General features: G+C 36.5%; 1 protein-coding gene across 3 annotated transcripts in view; it reads right to left on the bottom strand.

Annotated features, from left to right (window-relative positions):
- Positions 1–25056, bottom strand: part of LOC124787868 (dynein heavy chain, cytoplasmic) — a 233671-nt gene extending 208615 nt beyond the window's left edge. For all 3 annotated transcript variants that reach the window (XM_047254836.1, XM_047254837.1, XM_047254838.1), the window contains exons 1-6: positions 24798–25056; positions 8743–8842; positions 4920–5093; positions 4577–4832; positions 2587–2773; positions 276–496 (exon numbers count right to left, since the gene is read on the bottom strand). In XM_047254836.1, the coding sequence (XP_047110792.1) occupies positions 276–496; positions 2587–2773; positions 4577–4832; positions 4920–5093; positions 8743–8842; positions 24798–25041 (1182 nt within the window). In that variant the 5' untranslated portion in view covers positions 25042–25056. The remainder of the gene's footprint in view (positions 1–275; positions 497–2586; positions 2774–4576; positions 4833–4919; positions 5094–8742; positions 8843–24797) is intronic.
- Between the last annotated feature and the right edge of the window lie 115 nt (positions 25057–25171).

Genomic DNA, 25171 nt, shown 5'->3' with positions numbered 1-25171 from the left:
AATATGGGTATCTTCTCAAATCTCCAGGCATAAAATTCCACAGCACTAATTACTTTCTCAGCCTCATAATAAACAACTGAATAAAGGAAATGCAAACACTCATTTAATATTTGTTTTAACTATACCTCTCTTCTCATTCAGAACGTAAGTTCTTCCAGCCTCAACAACTCATACAAATGGATATTTTTAGTCCACATTTTTACTATTGTTTGTTTCTACAAAAATGCACATTTATTATTAGACAATGCTTTCATTCATCACTGAAGTGTGAATACCTTCAACAGCTGTGAGCCAAGGTCTCTTGATATTGCTTCTACAAGCCTTAGCGCTCTCTGGATAGGGTACTTTGTGGATCGGATTTTTCTTAGATGTGAAAAAATGAGCTGAACAGCAGACCGAATACGGTCTAATTCTGTCGCAGACAGTAGATCATTAATTGGAAAATCCTTCATCAATGGATTGTAATCATTCACTGTGGCTAAAGCTTGTTTAAGTCCTGAAACCACAACATAAGCATCATGTAAATTCATTAATCTGTCAAAATAAAATATTTTCTACCACGTAATAAAAATTTTATAGATAAAAAACAGAAAAGAAAAATGTACACTTCACATGATAGTTATTTATGTCCAATAGACTGTTGATCTCAACACATTGAACATCTTGAGGATAAAAGGTAGGCTCATTGTGCCATTTCTGGACACTAACCATCCTAACATACCGAATATTCATCACTTTTCAAAACTAAATACTGCTAACTTGTGAACTACCAGTGAACACTGATTACTAACAGTTATCCAGGAATTTTTAACGAAAAAGCACCTCTATTTCCACAATACCTCCATCTATTATTTTGGTAATGAAATGTTTTGGTAGAATGTAAATAATTTAAACATCGGTAACAACTCACCAAATAGAAGAGGTGTTGAGTTGTTGATAGATACACAAATAAGACTTACAACTTTTTTTACAAACACACACACACACACACCACTGTGTTGGCCTTTATCAAGTGTGTGTACTTGGGGGGGGGGGGGGGGGGGGTTACTCTTGTGTGCATGTGTACACTAGCTGGGTGCAGAATTCATCCAGAAGCTAGCCAAGTTTTAAGTCTTGTTTATGTCCTGTCAATGACTTCAGACAGAGATCACTTATATTCACTATTTGTCATAAAAGCTGTTTTCTATGCCAGGGATTCCCAAACTTTTCCTCTCATGGAACACAGAATTCTGGTACTTTGATAAAACTTTATTTTGAAGGTTAATAAAATCTTTAAAAAAAATGAGAACTGTTTCGTTCAGTGATTAATTTTGTATCATAACTAAAATGTAGAAACCATAATAAAAGTTTAAAAAATAATTATAATTTAGCTGAACAATGAAAAATCCAGGGTGGAATTCAGCTGCCAGAGAATGTGTGTGTGTGTGTGTGTGTGTGTGTGTGTGTGTGTGTGTGTGTGTGTGTGTGTGGGCGCGCGCGCAGCCAAGTGGCAGCAGATTGCGTAAATCTGTAAGCTTTTGAGCCAGTGGCTTCTCCTCCTGGCAGGAGGGGTGAAGGTAAAGGACTAATGAGGTTTAGGAAAGTGGGAGAGTTCAGAAAAGTCAGCCAGAACAAAGGATCAGGGGCGAATTATTGGACAAGATCAGTCTTTCCTTTTCATCCCATCCATTAAATCTCCCCAGCCCGAGGTTCTGGGAGACTTTTCCAAACTCTCCCAATTTTGTAAGCCTCATCAGTTTTTTTTCCTTCGCCTGTCTTCTTTCCCCTTCAATGCTTCTGCCAAAATGAAAATCCACTGGGTCTGAAAGCTTGCACATTTCCTTAACCTTTACATGTTTCCTCCTGCTGTCACTTGGTGAGTGCGTTTTATCTGTTCAACTGCATTACGTTTTCGCAGATTGACTATTTTCATTAAAAATAATTAGTATCATCAAAATGGCAGAAAAAAACACGTATTATTAATAGTTTTTTATGGGGCACTTACTCATCTTCTGCAGAAAACCAGTGTTCTGCGGAACACAGTTTAGAAAACATTGTCTACTCCACACACTGTCTCAAAGTTGATCCAGTAACAGAAGTCACTAGGAACAGACACACAACTGACACTGAATGATTTACTAAAATACTGCCCCATCAAGAAACATTTAGTTGATTACCTCCTTAACATGTTTTCATTCAAATTGAAAATAAAATTCGTGGAAGTATGTTCCATCTTTGCAATTAAATGAAAGGCAGTAGTTTGTTTTCTGCCATAGGTGTTTCACTCCTTTTATTCATGAAGAATCTTCAGTGGACTGTAATACATGCACTTCATAACTAAAAGATGCAAAACACGTATAAAAAAAAGAAAGAAAAAAACTGCCTTTCATTTACTTGCAAAGGTGGCATGTACCTCCACGAATCTTGAAGGAACTACGGAATAAATGGAAAACTCCAAAAATGATTAACATAACAATACTTATGACAACAGCAGGAGGTCTAATTTGCCAGCCACAGCACTTTCTAAGTTATTTCTACCAGCTCTGCTACAATTTCAGTGGCTGGTAAATTATTTTACTTTCTTTAAATGTTTGTAGACTAAATTACCTGTATCAGTGTCAAAGCTCACAGTAGCATGAAACCTTTTCCCATGCTTCAGTATGTCCAGCGTTAGAGCCACTTCAATGCTTTCACGCTTTTCCTGAATCCTATGCAAAGCTCTCTCAAGGTTCAGCCAAAAACTAATTTCTTGTAGAGCTGTTCCAGATGAGGGATCTCTGTCCAGTTTTGTTACCTGAAATAATTGATATAAAATTACACATTTTAAAAGTTGCTTGGAACCTATTCAGTATATTGGTATTAAGTAAATCTATCAATAAAAGTAACTTACGCATACTGATTAAAAACACACAGGCAAGAACAAAAGAAAGTTTAGAAAGTCAAGATTCAATCAATATCATAGTCATTAAAGACTGAAGAAGAATGCTGTAAGAAATCTGCCATTGCCTTGTTGAAGAAATTCCCCAATGTGCATCTGAAATAATTTGTGGAAGCCATAGAAAACCTAATTCACGATGGCAGAATGGGGAATTCTAATCCAGTGCCTTAACCACTGCACCTCCTAACTCAAACATAGTGACAACTGTAGCCGGTATAGTAATATCTAAATGTTTTCTAGGTAAACAAAAATCAAGCATTTCATTTGAGACCTGCCAAACTTATGCAGCTGTAGTTTGAACATAAGGACAACATAAAAATTAAAAGAAAAATCGATAATTCTGTTCATGCTACACCTAAATGTCAGTGTACCTATGGCATCAATGTCAGTGTACCTATGGCATCCAGAAGCAGAGTACCTGCTAGGGTTGCGGCTCAATGCTGAGGGAAGGGGATGGGGGTGGGAGGATTGTTTTCCTCTTTGTACTGCAAAGACTAGGTTACTCTGAGCATCAAATGACTGAAGTTTATCTCATGTCCTGAAGATAGGATACGGGCTTTACAGCTGCCTTCTTGAATAACTGATACAACTTACAGTAATCAATAATAACGAATTACACTACAATGAGCACAGCATTCAACACTTTACTGCTCCACACTTGATGCTGGACCAGAACCATGAGTCACTGTAAGGTGGATGAATATAGTTTACTTACATACAGGCAACAGAAATTTTGTTGGAGAAGTCTCTTGGCTGCAATTACAGCCATATACAAACAAGATGATTTATGTTTAGGAAAATAACACAAGTCTAAGCTTTCTTTCCAGATTTTTATTTTATTATAAATTTTATTTAATGCAGTAGTCAACATTTTCATTTAAAAAAATGTGCCATACTACTATAACTGTGAAGCAACATCTGTGGAACAGTGGCAATCCTAAGTCGATGGTCCAGATATAATTGATACAAAATGATTCACATGCCTCTTTGGCTACCAAGAACAGTCTAGAAGCAGCCCAAATAAATGTAATTTGCACTAGTAACACACTTTTTCTCCAGTAAATAGAGTATTGCATCAAAGGTAGAAATAAGCAGTTGCTTGCTTGTCTGTCTGTGTATGTTTTAGTGCTCAATTAACCCTCGTTATATCTATCTATCTCTGGATCCTGCTCCAGCTACTGCCGGGTCTGGGTGCTGACGAGTCCTCTCCATTTGGCTCGGTCCTCCCATCACTTTTCTTCCTCCGCTTGCTGCCAGGTCACACCTCTCCTTTCCAGATATTCTCACTCTCCATTTTCCACCGTGTTCTTCCATAATTTTGGGGAGTGTCTGCCCGTGCATCCTCTTAACATGCCCATACCATCTTAATCTCTTTTTTTCAATTTCTTCTCTCATACTTTCTTGTTTAAGGTCCTTTCTAATCTCTACATTCCTTAATCTGTCCATTCTTATGGTTTTATCTGTGTATCTTATATTTCAATGATGATACTGATATGTACAAGACTTGGAGATCTGGCTACTAATATTATTAGTACTAACTGGGCTTTCATACAACTAAAATGAGTAAGTTTAATTTCAGAGTCACAACTCTGCATATGAAGTAAAAGAAAGGGAGGAAAAAAATCTGTTCATATTCCACAATAATCTAGGTATTCTTACCTTCTGAATCTCCTTTATCCACCTATTTACTCCATTTTGTAACTGATTAAGAAATGAAGAGTCTTCCACCTTGTCACCAAAGTCTGCTACTTTCGGTTTACGTCCTTCATCCAAGCACTGTTTAATTGTTGCCGAAACAACAGGATGTACAGGCAGTGATATCTCTGGTATATCAATATTTTGCTGCAAATGTAAAAGACCCATTTCCAGCTCAGCCATTTTTTTCTCAACTGAGGGAGCCATTTTGTCACCATCTCTGTAATGAACAACACATTTTACCATTATTATCAGAACACCTGTAGGTTCATTTCTATAACCAAATAAACTTTTCTTTTAAACTCACCTATCTGCTCTCCCTGATTCCTGGACATATGATTTGAAATACGGTGCCATTGTTTTGCTAATAAAGGCATGGAGTGTTTCATATGGAGAACCATCACTGAAATTCACCAATCTCAACTGTGAGTGAATGCTCTTATCTGCTTCTATCACAGCTCCTCTCTTGATACAAGCAAAGCTGGGAGAAAGTTCAACACAATATATTACATTATATGCTTTTGTCAATTCAAAAGATACATACAATCTGAAGTACTTTAAACAATAGTGGCTACAAAATCACACAGCAGTTGCGGGTTTACCAACATGAAAATTCACTTCATCTGGTAAAACTGTAGGAGATACTCATTCTAAAGAAGTTACGTCCACAGTGCCTTAGTGTTCTAATTATACCTGTCAGTGTCATGTCTGAAGTAACAACATAAACTTCTGCTAGTACATGGTAAGTGAGCAAAACCTGACTTCATGAAACTGCATTCTGCATGCTCTATATCACACAAAGCCTTATTCATAATAAATCATGGATGTCAATCAGAAATGAACTATGTGATCATTTGACAGTCAAAAAATTCTGTACAATCTTCCAAGAGTACACAACACTTCAATGAAGGAACTGTGCATCAATCAACCAATATCAAATTTAAAGCACAATTTGTCAAATCTAAAAGTCTCTTAACATTATTAGCAATATGAAAAAGTACGAAACATCACATTAACAGTCTTATATCCTTAAGAAGGTAAGAATGATAAAGCTGTACTGATCAAGAAAAGCAAATGAATATTGTGTTGAGCATAAGCCTGTGGTGCTCTTTTTTATTATTTAGCTAGTTCCATAAAGAAGTGAAAGTCATGGACATTTTTACAATCCATCTAATCATTACATGCAATTTGCTCTTACAACAGTGTACATAAGGGGAAATATTAAACAATGCATATGAAAAAAATAAATGTGTCCCATCAAAATTCTAGTCTCTCTGTGCAAAGTCTCAAAGCCTACAAGTGCATTACAGAATATGGAGATCAGAAGCTTGCTTTCTCTCAATAGAGCAGGAGAAAGAGCAATCTGTGGCAGGTCTAATGACAATGCCGGTTTAGTTGCAACTGTTTTGGAGCACACTGTTTAAATTACATTGTTGCAAATGGGCTCTGCAGCACATTATCCCTAAGGTTTGCTATGTTGATGTCATTGTCAATTACAAATCCCATTTTGACAACATTGTCAATAATGATTGCAATGGGCATGGGAGTATCAAGAGTGGACAGTGGATCAATGGAAACATGGTGTCTGGCCAAACAAATCGTGTTTTTTCTTACACCAGGTCGATGGTCATACCCGGATAGATTGAAGTCGTGTCCAGTTACTCCGTCATCAATGCAAGTGGCTGGTTGGAATATACACTGTGTCACAGTCTCATGCTGGTAGGGGCAGTATTATGCTATGGGGGACATTCATCTGGGCTTCCATGGCACCTGTGGAAATAATCAGCCACCAAGACAGCTGTGGACTATGAGAACATTACTGCAGACCGCCTGCGTTCCTTCAAGCTTCACATCTTCCCAAAGAATGATAGCATCAACCAGCAGGACAATTGTCTAAATAACAAGGCCAGAACTGTAAAAGCCAGAATTGTGCTACAGTGGTTTGAGGAGCACAATGTAAGACCAGAAATGGGAAACACCATACTGTAAGAAAGGAAATGATGTTGACTTGTTTGTTTTCAGAAGTTGTGTAAATGCAGATATTCCTGCAAATCATTGCTATACTAACACAGGGAGCTTCTATTTGTCCAGTTTTACCAACACACAGAAGGGCAACAGGGTACATACTTAACTGGGTGCATTCAAGTAACTCCTGTTGCCAGAACATGTCGCAGTACATATGATCAGCCCTGTGAGAGCAGAAGGCAAGCCAGCATGCATTACACAGTTCCTAACGGTTCAGGAGGCTGTGTGCAAGTACGTAGTAAAATGTTCTCAGACATTTTAGGAATTCCTTCCCGACAGCTACAGACTCTTTAAGAGAAACTTAAAAAGGGGGAAACAACGTACAAGGACTGTAGAAGGTACATCCAAGTTCTTATGCTCATAAAAATGTTCAACAATGAAGATGTGAATCACATCAAAGCACACATTAATAGTTTTCTAGAGGAGAAATTTATTACAACAGGAGGAGGTCAAGTAAAGAATATTTCAGCCTGGACTTAAATAAAAGCTGTATGTATGCTTCTTCAAAGAAAGACAGGTGACTTCTTCAATGACTTACAAATATTATTCTACCATCTTCAAGAAATTCTCCAGCAATGTTTAATTGGAGAAATCAAGAAATGACACACATTATTTATGTGATAAGCTGAGTATGCAGGCTAAAATTACCTCTGATTAATCTGTCAAGTTTCCACTGCAATCTCATCACGAAAACACTGAGAAAGCTCAGCTTGATGAAAATCATGTTTACAAATGCCCTTAAGTGAGACATGGAGTGTGTCCATAGATCTGTAACAAGTTACTGTTTACATCTACACTAAGGCACAGCAGCATGTTTTACTCACAACAGCTCTCAGATTATAACTTGGGAATACATGCTGATTTAGGCAAATCATTCATGTGCAGGTGGCATGGGGCCTAGCTGATCAAAGAGGTAGTGTGAAGTGGCATCCTGTGTATTGAAGGTTATGACTTCGGGATTCACACACAAAAATAAACTCATTTTGTTGTGTGATTACTGTGTTGGACAAAACAAAAATCATGTGATGATAGCTTTAATGTTGCTTGCTTCATAAGATGTCTTTGAAAGTGCTGAAATCAAGTTCTTAGAGTATGGTCATGATTACATGCCTTCCAATCAAGGCTCTGGCACTATAGAGAAAAAGGAAAAGAATGTTAAATGTATGGTGTCTGAAGAACTGGAAAATATGGTGGCCAAAGCTAGTGTAGGAAAACTTTTCATGGTAATCAACATGGGTGAAGGAGATTTCTTGGATCTGGCTTCCTTAGCTAATACTGATTTTGATGAAGTAGACTGGACTGAGTTCTCTTTGTTCAAAAAGAGACAGAACTTCAATGATCTGTCATCTTTAGAAAATATGACCCAATTTCCACCATCAAGCAAATGAAGTGAAAAGAAGGCCCCCCTTGCTGTGATTCCATTTCTTAACGTGAAATATAGAGCACTTTATGAATACTTGTGCAAGTAATATCAGAGTGTAAGAACTTGAGCGAACATCAGCATTTCCTTGGCTATGAAGCATGGCACATCAGCCTTTCCGAAAGTTAAGTTTCATGGGAGTCTATGCTCAGTATCAAATGTTCCTTTATAAAATGTGCTTTGATGAAATGTTAATAGTAATGCCAAACATCATAATATATTTTTCATTAAATACAAATTATTTGTAACAACTTCCATACAATTATTCCCATTTTCTTAATCTTTTATTTTTGGCGCATTCAGTGTTTCCCACTTCCAATCTTCTATAGTGACCTCCTCCTGATTTCTTTACCACCAAATTTGTCTGATCTGAAACTGATGGAACACATCTGGATCACTTCTGGGCATCAGCTCTGTACCCAAAAACCCCCACCCCATAATATACAGAAATTTCGTGATCTGAAAACAGGCACCTGATCCATCATATCTTCAGAAACCTACCATCAACTTGTCGAATCCATGCCATACAGAATCGCTGCTGTATTGCATTCCAAAGGTGGATCAACACACTATTAAGTACCTGATCATAATGTTTTGGCATGTCACTGTATTAACAACAAGGATGTAGGACAAAATGATTACACATAACACAACTAAAAATCATATGCAATAAACACAGCCTTACCTGCACATTTTAGGGTTAGTAAAGCGTACTTCATTTGATATGTAATATGCAACTGCATCTTTTTCATCTTCACCTTCACCTGATTGGTCATTGTCGTCATCTGCAACAGATTCAAGAATTATGCTTCTCGAGTTCAATGTATAAAAGAAAGTTTCTGCAGACAATGTGTGAATATGATACTACACTCACAAGACAGTTTGTGGTCATTACCGTATCCAAGTACAGATGGCAACTATGTACAGTAAAATGTTGTAAAATCATATGCAGACCCAAATTGTGCCACAGCTGCTTAATCTCTTATAGAAATATGTAATATAAATCAAAGGAAATGGTTAAGTACTAGACCACAGACACAAAGGCTTCAGGTTTGATCCTCAGTCAGTCCTGGCATTTTTATCTGTCACTTTGCACTTCTTTTATCTCTAGCACTGTTCGTTGAAATGAAAACTGCCTAGTTGCACCATGGTTCTGAGTCCAACAATGTATCACCTCAAGCAGGACCAAGTTTAGTAAACCACTGTACTGTGGTATTCAAACCAACCTTCAGGTTGTTGACAGGTTTGCAATATACAGACAATTACGCCACACAGTCAGTCTCACATTTATTGTTAGATAGGAATGTCGCCAAACTATACAGTGAAATGTAAGATGTGTTGTATAGACTGCCAGTAGGAGCCTGCTGTCCTATCTAGGCTGTCCACAGTGTGGTTGGCAATATGCACAGCACAATTGTGGAGCTCACTGAGGCTTCACTGGTACTTGACTGTTTCACAATCCTTGTCCAGTCAGTTACAATTATTCCCAACTCAATTTCCTGGGTAATCATTCACTAAGAACACTAGCTATTGTCTTCATAACAGAAAATTATTACAGTGTTCCACCTTTTGCCACTCTTTCTAGCATCAAACTACTCCTGTAATAATCTTGTGGTTTCCTCACATGCTGTTTCCATTGACTTCTACCACTTCAGCAATTTCAATGGAATGATTCAAAAGTCTGATCAAACAGGGTATCTTAAGAATGACAACAGTTTTGTCATTCACTAATTTATTTACTGTAAATCCAATAATTGCAATTTTTCTTTCATTCATTATCAAGTGGTTTAGAGGCTGACACACAGCAACTTTCAGCACAAGTAAAAAAAAAGTGGATTTGATCTTGTATGCCTTGTCAGTGTTGGTTAGTATAACAATCTACATACAACAGATGGAAGTGTTTCCCAAGGAACTGTCTTCAAGGTGTTTCCTTGATAATTTTCATCTGTTGTATACTGCTGCTGTCTTTCAGCATCTAAACCACATGATAATGATTTAAAGCTGAAATTGAAATTTTAGGATTTACAATAAATGTTTGCAGTCAACAGCAAAAACGTTGTCATTAAAAAAATTCAACATGACTGAATTCAAATCAAATATGATTGTGCCTAGAAGTATCACTGTTGCTCTCACTTTTTTTTTCCTTCATGACTCACCGAAAGTTTCGCTGTAAAGAAGTACTGAGCAATATTTGAGAAAACCAAGAAAGCCATTGATTTGACAGACTTTTTATTATATTTTTTTGTTTTGTCGAATCTACATCTATGTCTGTACTCTGCAAATTTATGTGCATAGCAGAGTGTGCTTCCCCTTGTACCACACATTAACATTTCTTTCCACATCATTCCCATATGAACTATGGGAAAAATGGCTTCTTAAATACCACTATGCAAGCCATAATTAGTTTAACCTTGTCCTTGCAATCACTGCAAAAGTGATATGTAGAGGTCTGTAGTGTATTCTTGTATTCCTCACTTACTACTTGTACTTAAAACTAAGTCGAGAGAGAGAGAGAGAGAGAGAGAGAGAGAGAGAGAGAGAGAGAGTGAGAGAGAGAGTGAGAGTGAGAGTGAGAGTGAGAGTGAGAGTGAGAGTGAGAGTGAGAGAGAGGGGCCAGCTGAGACTTGCTTTTTGCATTTGCATGATGCTCTTGTGGAGCAAACATCTATGTGATCACTGATGCTGCCCTTCCTTGTATATATTCAATGTCTATTGATAGTCCTATTTGATATGGATCCCACAGAGACCATATCAACCATTTCAAGATGGATAATATCTGGTGTAATACATTTTGGAAATTATGTTCCGTTTTCTTTAATTTGTCATTTTCTACTTTTAGCAACATTATCGGTACAAGAATATATAAATGGCAGATGGGGTACATGAAATAGATGTCGATAAAAACTGATTAAATATTACCTCAGAGTGAGTAGGGCTATAAATCGCTCTTCCACAGAAACCACATCAAAAATGTTGGGTCGAATCAAACTACCTTGGTTCAATAATCTTTAAAACAAATTGAAAAATTTGTGGAGACTTTTGTAACTGTCTGAAAAAGTACTCTGGATTATTTTTGGCTTCTTGTACAAACTGGTAAAAGGATCTGTAATGTTAATGATATACACAGTGTCCATCCATACCCCTTCTCTCTCCTGTCAGCTATAATTTTTTAACATGAAGGGAGATTGAATTTAATGTCCCGTTGACATCAAGGACATTAGAGATGGAGCACACGCTCAGATTGTGTCAAGGGTGGGGAAGGAAATCTGCCATATCCTTTCAAAGGAACCATCCCAGCATTTCCCTGGAGCAATTTACAGAAATCAAGGAAAACCTAAATCTGAAAGGCCGCACGAAGGTTTGAACTGTCATCTTCCCAAATGTGACACCAGTGTGCTAACCACAGCGTCACCTTGCTCGGTTTTTCGGCATGAATGAACCACTATTACTGTCATCAGACACACTTCAAGTAATCCACTTAGCTAGCAATGCCAATAGCCACAGGATAAAGTTCCCTAGCAAGATAAGAGATGCCTGAGCCATCAGTGAGGTGCCAGCACCAAGGCTGCTGTACAAATATACCCTTATATCTAGCATCTTACTCATTCTGTACCCAACAGCCACGCCAATAGCAAGAAAAAGATTTGATGAAATAAACTCAAATGACAAGACAAACTATACTACTCACTGTGTCAACAGAACTGATTTCTCTCTAATATAGCAGCTTTCTCGAATTCAAGTGCTCACAAATGCAAAATGAACATCAGGGATTGTTAAAATAAAACTATCAAAAAAGAAGTATGGAAATTAAGAATAAAAAAAATAACTAATGAAAGTGTGGTTCCATTATTTGTTTTAGTTCATCATAATTCGGATCAATCTTGCCACTATAAGCACTTCCTAGTCATGTCCCTGAAAAATATCCTGCGGCAGGGAGAAGAACAGCTCAGAATCCTCCTTTAAGCACAGCAAGTAATTATCACTCAATTCTTGCCACACAAAGGCAAATTTAGATGGAATTATGACAATATCGTGAAAAGGATAGATTGCTGCTCACCACATGGTGCAAATCTTGAGTCAGACAGGCACAAGGAAAAAGCTGCTGAATTAGAGAACACACGACTGCAGACTGGTGTCGGCAACCAGAGACTGGCCATGTGTGTGTGTGTGTGTGTGTGTGTGTGTGTGTGTGTTTTTGGCTGAAAGCTGACTTTTTAACTTTTTTGCTGTGCCTACTGCAACTCAACATTTGCACTATATCGTGAATAGCACCCTCTTCATAAAACTCACTGACATTTCTTGCCAAGGTTAACTCTTGATAGTTGTATAATAGTACTAGGAAACAACAAAGTACAAAAACTACAAACTCAGCATTGCAGCATTGTGTACTAAGCAAAGTTTTGGGCGATATTCTGAGGGTCTCTTCACATTTCACTAACCTATTTGGTCAAAAACTGATCAGCTGAGACACCAGCAGATCTGACTGATGAAAAAGCATAAGCCTGTTGTAAGAATACTTTCAGTGAGAGTTTTCTGTGAATTATAGGATACAAAGTGCTATGGAATGAACAAATCATCTTTATCAAGAAACTTCAAGATCTGCATGTTAAAACTTGTGACATGTTCATCCCATTCTGCTACATAACTTAAGGAACTGGTACAAGGAAGATTATAGGGGCAATCATTGTTTAGTACGGACTATTCCACCAGATTTCTTTTTTCCAGCAATCAGTAAACACGCAGCTGAGAAAGCTGACTAGTTTCTAATGGGGTTCTGTTTTGTGCATAAGAAAAAATGAAATTATAGATGTAGAAAAAATGGACTTTTTAGATGAACTGGATATTTACAGTCACAATAAGAAAGCCCCAACCTGGTATGTAACAATCAGTGCGATCTTAATAGGGATACTTAAATATTTTACACGATCTTTTATAGTGTGTGTCTTGTCACTGCACTTAGTAATGTATTGGTTATTTATGCTGATTGGACATATGATCTGTGCCTGCTAGACATTTGTGGCCGACAATATCTCTTTTGCTTCTCTCATACCTTAAACTCCTATATTGGGCTCCAATTCGCCTACCTGTGGAGTGAAGGTGGTGTGCTCATTTTGCAGCCTAGTCAATGTTCTCTTCTGTTTCATTATTTTATTATTTGTTGTGTAGTACTTAAAAATATTTTTTCTGCTGAATATCTCCATGATTCAAGTTGGCTGGAGATTTGCAGCAGTCATTTCATGTAGCCCATGTGCACAGATGTCTGGCTATGGCACACTTACCTGTGCAGTAGTGTTGTTGCACTCATTTTGCAGCCTATTTATTTATTGTATACCACTTTCCATCCTCCTTGGTCTCTTATCTGTATCACATACCGATAGCCATAAAACTTAAGAAGTATTCACCTTTTAAATTATGCATATTTTTTTTAACTTTTATATTGTGTTATTATATTAGGTATAATTATTTAATTATTTTATCCATTGTTTACAGATTGTATTACGTAACATATATTACATGGTCTTATTTAATGTAACTATGTGTACCCCTGCACCAGCTATCGGCATGTCACCTTTCTTTGTACCTGAGCAAGCATGCATAGCCAATAGTCTGCTTACAACCCTCAATGGGTCACATGTTACTAGACCCACTATCACTCTTGTGCATAATTTTTTTTTCTCCCCTTGGTTGACAAGTTAATGGTGTAACAATACTGTATATCAAAGCAGATTTTTAAGATGAATTTGTACTCTGCAGAGTTGTGCTTGGTTTATTGCATTTTGTATTTTATTTTGTACTGATGTGTATTAGGTCTTTAACATCTAATATTTTTTCTCAGTGGTATATGCAATTATTTTATAGAAATCTGTCTTACATGAGCATCCACAGAGATGGAGATGTATCTTAGCTCATTTTATGGGCAGACACTATGTATTTTTGTAACTGGTATGTAACTGACCTCTGCTTATTAAGGTGTGTGATCCAGCCCTGTATCCAAAGGTGTTCAGTTTGCCAGTAATTTTACAACATCCTGGCTCAGTTTCAAATACTACACAGATGTGTGGACTGTAACCTACCATTTTTAATATTAACATTGACTTCATTCTCTGGGGATGTAAATGTACACTACTCTTGCTAATTCGGACATTCCTGGCACATATGGGTGTCAGATTATTGAGTGTCTGAAATTTATTTTATTCGTTTATTTTGTTTTTATTTATTTTGAAAACATAGGGGATATAGTGTACCATACTTTATTAAACCGAAGGATACAATTTTAAAACATAGAAGATATACTTTATTAAATCCAAAAATACATTAAATTTCAAAGAAAACTTAGTCCTCGAGTGCATACTGTACATAATTATATGGTCTTATCACTCACTATGAAACATGTCCCTTATTTTTAACTGTCGCAATGATGATACATGACTGTGGCATGTTTTATCACACAACTACTTTACAAGCATTACATCGGTACTGCATGTATCTGGTTGTTGCATAATGTACTCCATGAAGACCTCAGCAGCTTCAGCACCAGCAGTGTGAGAAATCTTCATGCTCTCTCCTCCTGTATCTTCTTCTTCTTCACTTTCATCATTACTTTCTTGCACACTATTGATTATTTCTTCATCTGTTAAAGTTTGGTCCGTATCACAGTTTTCCTCATTCAGCCACTTAGTAAAATCTTCATCATCAATTTCTTCTCCTCCTTCCAGGTTGTGGAAAATGTCAGTGCACAAAGTAATTGATAATTCCAAACTAACTGGCTCATTGCTGTCACTCACTACTGGATCCAACTCAGCATCAATAGATGGCCACAATTTTCTCCAGCTCTTCATTATAGTAGTGCTCTCCACTTTATCCCATGCTTCGGCTGCTTGGAAAACAACAACATGTATGTCAATTGCTTTCCACACCTTCAGCATAGTCGCAATAGAGTCATTCAACAGGGAGATGAGAAGTGAATTTCGATAATGACATTTAATTGATTCAAAAATTCCCTGGTCCATGGGCTGAATTAGGGCTGCCACACTGGATGGGAGAAAGAGTGCTTGTACATGTATACCATCGGACTTCAGATGTTTCTCTCAAGGATGACTCCGAGCATTGTCAATTATAAGGATAGCTCTCAGTGGAAGCTTTCTTCTTTAACTCTTTTCTCACTGCTGGTACGAACGTTTCATGGAACCAGAGATAATATTTGTCTGTCCATGCTTTTTTCTGAGCGCAATACTGCACTGGTACAGTATTTATGCCAGTGTGTTGAAAACAAAGTGATTTTCCAATCACCATAAGCGGTAGTCGATGATTCCCATTTGCATTACAACACGCCATTAATGTTGTGCACTGTTTCTGTTGCTTGTAACCAGGAGCTTCTTTCTCGTTCTTGGCAGCTAATGTTTTTGAAGGAAGCATCTTGGAAAGAAAAGAGAAAAAAAGAAAGTGTCCTGTTTCATCAGCATTATACAACGCATCAGCAGTTAAATCATCTTCCCCTATTATCTTCCATATCTTGCTTACAAAGTCATCAGCATCCTTATCGTTAGCTGAGCCACTTGTTCCAGTGACTGTCAGCTGCCAAACGCCATGTCGTTTTTCCAGTTTGATATCCAACCTTCGTTCGCTGCACCCAAGTTGCTACCGCCAAGTTGTTCAATGCTTTTTCCTTTATAATCAGGCCACTAGCTGGAATTCCTTAAAACGTTGTTGTGTGAACCATCTATAAACAGCCAGTTTTTCATTCTCATTCTTCCACAAAACCTTCTGTTTTCCAAACTCTCAATTCATTTGTGTTGAGTACTGTCTAATATCATCATCTTTCTTTTTGATGTCATAAATAGTTGCTCATCCAACATTGAACTCGGTAGCAATGGCTTTCTGCGAAGAACCTCAAATTAACTTATCTTTCGAGTTTCTGCTTGAGGTCTAGCGTAACGCGTTTCCTTTTAGAAGACCTAATTCCGAACTGTAAAGAAAGCTACAATTTCAAATACAGTACATAAAGCATTGTTTAACTAAGCATTGTTGCACATGATAATTCATTGTGCACGTGTTTTTGGATGTGCGCCGGATCACAGAGGCTGGACTACTGAGGGCCATATTAGTGAGAGTCTAGTGTATTATGTTTGCAGATGATGATATTCAAAAGGAAGAAGATTGCCTCCAATTATCAGTATCCCAGTTGAACAAAATTTGCAAGAAATAAAACTTTAAAATTTAAATGGCATTCCGGGGGCAGTATCCAGTAAGATCAAAAGCAGTTTTGGATAATTCGATTTTAGAATTGGTCTTTCAAATCTCTTATTTAAGCTTTGCTGTATGTTTCCATTTTGACTCTGATACTTAAAAATAAAATACATAAATTCCAAGCTCCCTGTGGTACCATTGGCAAAATACAGAGTCATAAAAAAAACAACAACTATCAAGGGGATGAATTGGCATAGGCAGAGGGCATATACTGGCAACATGCAATATCTTGTTGCAGAGCAAGCTCTACAACATGATAATTATGACCTCAAGGCCTGTTTCACTACACGCGCCGTCTGGGTTCTTCTCCCACACAACATTTTCTCAGAACTCTTAACTACCGCTGCATGAATATCCTTGGTTCTCACCATCCACCTGGCCTTAATTTACGTTAATTTCTTCCATCTCAGCATTTCTGCACAGTAACTACTCTTTTCTTCACCCCTTTTTAGTTTTCTACATCTTTAATTGTCTTACCTGTCCATTTTTCACCACCCCCTTAGCACCTCTTAAGTACATTGCACTTAGCTTTTCACTCTTATTAACTCATGCATGATGTTCAAGCAGTAATCTCTGTCTTGCATTTTACCCTGACTTCCACTTTTAAGCTCTCAGGTTTTCAAATCTCATCCGATGCAGTTCCCTACAATCAGTCTCTCTCTCTCTTTCTCATCCCGTGTGATGTGTCTCCCCTGACCAGCAGTTCTAGCTGACTTCCGCGAAATCTACCACTTTTCCTAGACCTCTCCAATCATTTTCCATCACCCCTCTTCCTTCCCCATCAACCCTTCTCCTGAAGAAGGAAACACTGACTCCGAAAGCTTGCCTAATTACAACCTCCTTTTGCGTGTGCCTTCTGCCAATGCTTGTTGAGCAAGTTTTTTTATCTATCCAATTAAATTATTTTGTCAAAAATTGATTGTTTTGTTGTTACAAATTATATTACAAAGGACAGTGGCTTCCTCCTGGACAACTTGTTGCCTCATATTGGTTTTTAATTCTTCAATTACCAGTTACAGTTTTACATCCACCTCTATATTCTGCAAACTACTGAAGTGTGTGGGATAAGGTATTTCCCAATGTACCACTTATTACAATTTCTTCCTATTCCATTTGCATATTGAGTGTGAGAAAAATGACTGCCTGAATGCCTCTATGCATGCTACTGTTAGTCTAATCTTGTCTTCGCACCATTCCTAGATTCCTCACTAAATTACGCATGGTTGTAATTGAAGTGCAGCCGTACACAGAGGTCCAGTGTGGGCTGTAATTATCGTATGGCAGTGAAACTTTGTAGATACCCTAGAGCATTAATGCGAAACTGATTTCCACTGGAAAAGAATTAGTTTCAATTTTCACTATCAGCTGCAAACCTCGCACTGTGAATAAAAGAAAGACATACAGAAATGTTTCCATGTGTAATGGATTAGGAACGAGATGTGGGCAGAAAAGGTCAGACAAGTGAGAAAGGCATAATGCTGATTTCATTATTAATCAGTTACATAATTTGTTCAATATGAGAACTGGAGAGTCGACCTGATTTGCACCTGGTTGTCAAAATGAGATTTTTTTCCCAGCGTAAACCAGTTCCACATTGACGCATTAGCATATCTAGTAATTTCACTGCCATACAATAATTACAGCCCACTCTGGACTTCCGTGAGTAGCCGCACTTTAATTATAACCACCGCGTACTACCACCTGAACATGACCACATCTTCATATGAGGAGGATATTAAACATATTTTCTGTGGCTTCACAGAAGGTATCAAACTATGAAACTAATATAGAATTTGATGTACTCTGGAAATGCTTTACCACAAAAAACAGAAGACAAAGGTGTATAACCTCCTATATCATTTATACGTGAAAAAGAGAGTTATACGTGAAAAAGAGAGTTATACGTGAAAAAGAGAGTTATACGTGAAAAAGAGAGTTATACGTGAAAAAGAGAGTTATACGTGAAAAAGAGAGTTATACGTGAAAAAGAGAGTTATACGTGAAAAAGAGAGTTATACGTGAAAAAGAGAGTTATACGTGAAAAAGATTTTTTCATTATAATATACTAAGAATGATAAGAACACTGACTTTTCTACATTCTGAGGCTGGCTGTGTGGCTGATTTCCGAAAGCCATTAATAGATTTTAGAAAATACCAGTTCTTTGAACTTTATAAGTGACCTATTGTGGGATAATTGGCATCTATCTTCAAGCATCTGACAGTTCAGTATTTCTGTGATGCTCATCAATGACTCAAACAAAACCTGTGAATGTTTTTCATGCCTTTCTTTCTATACGTTCAACATCCCCCCTTAGTCTTAACTGGTATGGGTTCCACTCACTTCATCAATCTCTTTCACAGACAACGGTTGGCCGACCGTTGTTAGTCGAGCAGCAGTCATGTACCAAATAGTTATATCTTATGACTTTGGTTTTACATATCTTATGGAAAAGAATGACCATAAAAGCAGCTTTTTTTATTTCTGTGACAATTTTACGTCAGCTGATCTGCCTCGTGTATCTTTATATCCAAATGGTTTATAAATATTAATCTACATTCAGATCTGCTGATGGCACCTTTAATGTGTTGAAACCGGTTATCCAGTAAACAGTATTTAAGTGATCTTGGCTTTTGAATTATTTCTACAACTGAGTGATCGGCTCACTAAGCACTATGTGTTCACTGCAAAATACACTAGATCTGTCTCATGACAATCAATGTGTTAAAAACCAATAAAGACGCAAAACAAATATTGCCAATGTTGTGTTCCCTTTCTGTTGTGCATGTAAGAAGTAATGTGCAACATCATTACTACATTACAAGGTGAAGGCAATATCTAGTATTTGCAGGTTCGACTGATCCTTTGTTTCAATTGTTACGAACTACCAGCAGGCCAAAGAAGTTTTTGGTTACTGAGTAGATACATAAGACATTCCATTCCACAGACTATGCCAAAGCACTAACTGGACAACATAACTCAACACAGAAAATTTAAACAATGTTTTTTTCACTTTTGGACCGTCTACCTACAACTGAATGAAATTTTTTGTGCCATACACATTTCGCCTTATTCTCTGCAAGCATCTTCATTGCATCAAAACAAGTGTTCAGTTCCTAGTGCTGTGAAATGTGGAAAACTAAAACCCCAAGTAGCAATTATAAGAAGAGGAACCGCACCAAAAATGGAACAAAAACATAACATGTAAAAAACTGTCCATGGAACCTGCCACTGATGCCACCTTGAAGAGAATAAAGACGAAATGCATATGACACGAATATTGTTTCATTCAGTTGTGGGAAGACAGTCCAAAAGTAAAAAATTATCAATAACATAATATTACACGCAAGGCCTACAAAAACTGAAGATCATTCAGAAGATACCATACATCTTTGGATCTTATAAACAATGTTAACAGTTGTTATTGAAGTATAAGAAGATAAAACAAGCAGTACTGTACTTGCAAAAGGAGTCATTGAGAATCGCAGCTTGTATCCCAAGTCATTCAATCTTTAAATATAAGCAGTAGAGAAAAATATGATGAAATCTGTCAAAGGAAATAAAGTTCATGGAGACAAAATAAAAACTTTAGGATTTGCTGATAAGTGTGTAATTCTGTCAGTATCAACAAAGGACTTGCTGAAAGTAGTCTAAGTTTGGTATCTGGGGAGCAAAATTAGAGAGAACAGGAGTAAAGAAGATACAGTACACAAACTTGAAGTTAAATTTCCAGGAAAAATCAATTCACAGATTTTGTGTGAAGACTAAGTTTCTGTTTGTAGTCCAAAACAAATTCCATTATCAAAAGAGTGTTACTAACTGGCTTACCCTTAACAATTTTTCTTTATATGCTTCCAAATAATGGGGAGAAGGGGGGGGGGAGGGGGGGGGAGAGCCTTGCATGTTTTGTTGGTGATAGGAGCTAAATACTGCAAACATTTGTTGACACTGATGATGCTCTAGACAAGATAAAGATTTATTAAGTACAAGCATTTGTAAATTCAACTACTAATCTATATTCACTCAATGTTTACAGGGACAGGTATGTTTACTATATAGGATGTTGATGTAAGTACAGTTAAATATTACACAGCTATCTTAGAGTACTTTGTAGAATAATTTATATAGTAAGGCTTCTAAAGTTGGTCATTTCATAACAGGCCTCAAAAGTTCATAACTTCATGATACATTTATCTTGTTGTACGAATTGTTAGATAAGGAAAGCTCTGGCAATTTGAACCCCTTACTCTGGCTAAGGTTACACAAAATAGCTGGACTTCACAGGCTAATATTACCTCCACAGTGCCTGTATATCAATATCTTTGACATTTAAACATCAAAATATTGATGAGTTTCTACAGTGCCCAAGCATTGTTGGCTCCCTTATACTCAAAAAAGTGTTAATGTTAATATTTACCTATAAACAGCATAACCAATTACTCCTACTTTTTATTTTACAGTATATTATGCACCAATCTACAAATGCAGATGTAACATGCTCATTCAACAAATATTGCGGTTTCCCAGGTCAGAGATCTGAAGTAGCAAATTGTGTTTATAAAATTCTTAAGACAGTCACAGATCTTACTCAGATTTGTATATACCATGGATACATTTGAGCCTAATAATACTGCTGCACTTGGGGCATTTGACATGCAGCAAACTGGTTTAATGTAAGTAGGTCTACATGAAGTACTTGTATATTAGTTGACTCCTTACAATGTAACTTTAATTCTATCTTCTCTACTTGCATGAAAAACTAATAAACTTTATTTAACTAGAACACACTTATCTTCTAGATAAGCTTAAGAATTATTCTATGAGTGGGATAGTGCACAAATGGTGTATAATTCATACCTAAATGGAAGAATGCAGAAAGTTGAAATTAACAGTACACAAGTCTGCAAAAATCAGCAGTCCTCTAACTGGGGTGGTATTAAAAATGGTGTCCCCTATTATTCTTAATATATGGGCCATTCTCAAAAATCTGGCGTATTTTGCAAAAAAAAAAAAAAATATTTCTTTTAATTTTGAAAAATTATGTTTTATACATTTTTACATTAGCACAATCAAGTAGGTACTCTAATAGTAGTTCAAAAAATGTATTTTTTGAAAAATTAAGAAAAATTTATTCAGTGTAGTATCAGAAGTTAGCTTGGTAGTAATGGAAATGAAAAACCCCTAAAATGTCTGAACATTGGGTAAATTAGAGGTCAATAACTGTTATTAAAACATAAATGAATCATTTATTGTACCTGCTATTACTATACGAACAGATCAAAATACAAATGGTACGTCAAGCTGAAATATTACAACTTTTCAAATCATCATCAAAAATAGTACTGTCCTCAGTTACTGATGTCTGGTGGATTTAAAACTGTCAAGACTTCACAACATTCTACATGAGACACATACATATAAATAGCCCTAAAAATCTGAGGCCTTAGCCCGAAACAAGGTTGAGTGTGCAGTAACAGTTTTCAAAACTAAAAAATATTAGGCTATTGTATGAAACATTAATATAAACCTACTCAGCAAGCAAATATAAGTACATAATTTCATCACTACTTTTTAGAAAAGTAATAAAAATAGGATCATTTCAATACATGAGATTTAATATTTTGAAATCTTAAGTTTGAGCGTAAACTGTCTCTTAAAAAAATTGCTGTCCAGCTAAAAGCTAAATCTCTCACTTATATATGCACATAGCTTTTCTAAAGTGATAAAAAATGAGTCGAATGAGCACAATATAGGGAACAGGTGTTTTGTGTGTGTGTGTGTGTGTGTGTGTGTGTGTGTGTGTGTGTGTGGAGAGGGGGGGGGGGGGTGGTTCTCCTCTCGTACAGCTTGAGAAAGGAAGTTCACTCCAAAAGCTAGCCAAGCAAAGCTCTAATGTTCTGATGTATCTGTCAATGATGCAGGTCTTCTGCCTTTCAATAGTCATCTCTCCATTCCTAAATAATTCATTATTCACAAATAGAACTTTTCACGCATTATTATAAAGCTTATTTGATCATTTAATCACTAATCAACATCCCATTACTAAATATTCACTTTTATGCAGATCAGTTTTCACAGAGGTGAAAAACAGTCACAAAATTAAATGTTGAGGTGTTCCTTCTTAGGTTAGACTTTCCCTTCTCCCTAGTGTTAATTTACAATTAATGTGTAATCAATTGATGAAAATAAAAATTATAAATTATTAAATCTTCTCAAAACAATGGAGTAATGGAGGTGATGATCATTAGTGTCAATATTTCTTCCTGGCATTGTAACAATTTAACACAAACTCTACAATCATACAAGCCACTAGCATGGGACTGGCTTTGAAAAATTTTTAAAGCATTTAAAAAATGATTTTAACTAAAACATACAGTAATATCCTATTTTTAATAAATTTGCTATCTGTTAAACTCAGTTAAAATTAAAACCCTTTATAATGCCTTGTACAATTTCACTTAAAGTAATCAAGATAGGTGTCGGGGACAAGTAACAGCAGCGAGACTCACATTTAACAAAATTGAATAATTTTATTTAAAAATAAGTAAATTAATGGTTTAATATAGTTTTAAACTAAATCCAACATATCTGAAAAAACTTAAATGCATTTAAATAAAGCATGTTATGACCTGGGATCCAAATATGCACAATTTTTGAGAAGGACCCATGTATTAATGACTTGCCACTCTATAGTCACAAAGATGCATCACACCCAACAAATAATAATTAGCTGAGGCAATTGTAAATGATGTCTTTCGGAAAATTATTAATTGGTTCCATGCAAATGGACTCTAAATTTTGAGGGAACACTATTTACAGTTCTGTACAGTAAATGGCATAACACCATTAATAAATATAGACTTTGAACAGAAGTCTGTTGCTACAATGGGATATCAAAATTTCGATGTGTGTGCAATGATGAGGAACTGAATTGGAAGAAACACAATGCTGAAACTTTTAGGTTCAACTATTACTTATGCTATTAGAGTTACTGCAAATTTTGGTGATAAATATATCAGTAAATTAGCCTACTATGCCTAATTTCATTCACTGCTTTCATATGGCAACATCTTTTGGTTTAATTCATCATCAAAAGTAAGTATTCATTGGACAAAAGTATGTGATCGGAATAACAGCTGACGTCCTTCCATGATTTACGGAATTCTGGATATTCTCAGTACTTTCGCAATACACATAATTATGAAATTTGTCATTAATAACCCATCCTAATTCATAAATAATAGCAAAGTGAATTGCTACAAAATTAAAATAAAGGATGATCTTCACCATTCTGGGTTAAATCTGACTTTGGCACAGAAAGGGGTGAAGTATGTAGCCACAACAAAAATCTTTGGTCATTTACCAAATATCATTAAAAGTCTGACAGCCAACCAGCATTTAAAAAAAATCTGATTGACAACTCCTACTTACTAAATTAATTTTTAGATATGAAGTGGTAGTTGTAAAAGGAGGGAAAGATTATATCGTGTAAAGGAAACTTATGTTAAACTGACACATTCCACATCATGAAAAGTACTCATGATCTATGGAACAATTATTAATAAAATGTACCGCAAATAGCCAGATCCAGCTAAGCAATGATGCATTTAATGAGCATGCAGCAAACATAAAATTTTCTCTCAATTTATATTAGTAGGACACTGGGAATTTCAAGGGGGCATACAAAGCCTTTTTGCACTGTCAGAATGTGTACCAAAACAAATTCACATATTTATTACTGATTAGCACATCAATACGGTTTAAATAACATTACAGTTCAGCTGGAAACCAAGCCCTTTGGGGGAAGGGCTCTAGTACACAACAATCTAAATCTGTAACGAGTACAACAAACTATTCGCTCAATACAAATGTTAAAAGTGAAAAAACATAGGTCATTCATCTGCTACAAAGGAAATGAAACCACATAACTGATGTTTTTCCACATAAATAGTTTATAATTTCTGACCTATCGTCACCTTATGCCAGTCTGTTCTCTTATTTACTACATGTATATATTATTTCTGTAATGTGTGTCCGATACCATTGCACTAAATGGTGTAAGACCTAATATGAGAAAGTTATATCGAATATTGGCGGAACCCCCTTTCCGCCGTTTTTCTTACAGACTTTATACTGATACTCAAAATTATTTGATAAGGGTATCATGTACATTTCTGCATACGACGTCGTTCGCAATCCAGCTGTGCGGTAAACTTAAGCTACGAGCCATCAGCCTAAAACGTAACGGACTTTTCCACCTTCCCTCCACTCGTTCAGATTAGCATTCCCTCAACGAGTACATTATTTCAAAGTTTGTCCCCCGGCTTGCTGGTGACATTGTAAAGACATTTAGCAATGTGCTGTTTTGTGCCAAAAACTGTAGAAATCTACAACGCAGATTAATGGCTAATTCACAACAACCGACTTGTACAAATCAATCAAGTGCCAATTTAATATTTTCAAGTAACCTCAAAGACAATGATGTAAACTATTACCTTTCGATGAAATACGCTGAACAAACAGTATTGATACTTGTGAATCGCTTAAGAATTTTTGAATGCATTCTTGATTACTTTTGTCATTCAACGCAGCATTTAATGCTGGAGGCATGACATCGTCATCCTCTGGAAGCAAAATAGTTGCTGCTTTTTTCAAGTAACTGGCAAATGCCGAAAAGTCAACAATTGAGACATTTTCCGAAACTGGGGGGATGTCCCCAGTATCTGCAGAATCGCCCATTTTTAATACTTAGTGGTCTACTCCAGCTCTGACATGACACCACTACTATTTCCACACCTCAGAACTGACACTGAACTTCGATGACTCATGCACTAGCACACACTGGTCACTGGTGTCATCTGCAGTTCGA

The sequence above is a fragment of the Schistocerca piceifrons genome, chromosome 3 (assembly GCF_021461385.2).
Source record: "Schistocerca piceifrons isolate TAMUIC-IGC-003096 chromosome 3, iqSchPice1.1, whole genome shotgun sequence".
In the NCBI taxonomy this organism is placed as follows: domain Eukaryota; kingdom Metazoa; phylum Arthropoda; class Insecta; order Orthoptera; family Acrididae; genus Schistocerca; species Schistocerca piceifrons.
The sequence above is the reverse complement of the archived record's forward strand: the minus strand, read 5'-3'. Positions and strand labels throughout refer to the sequence as shown.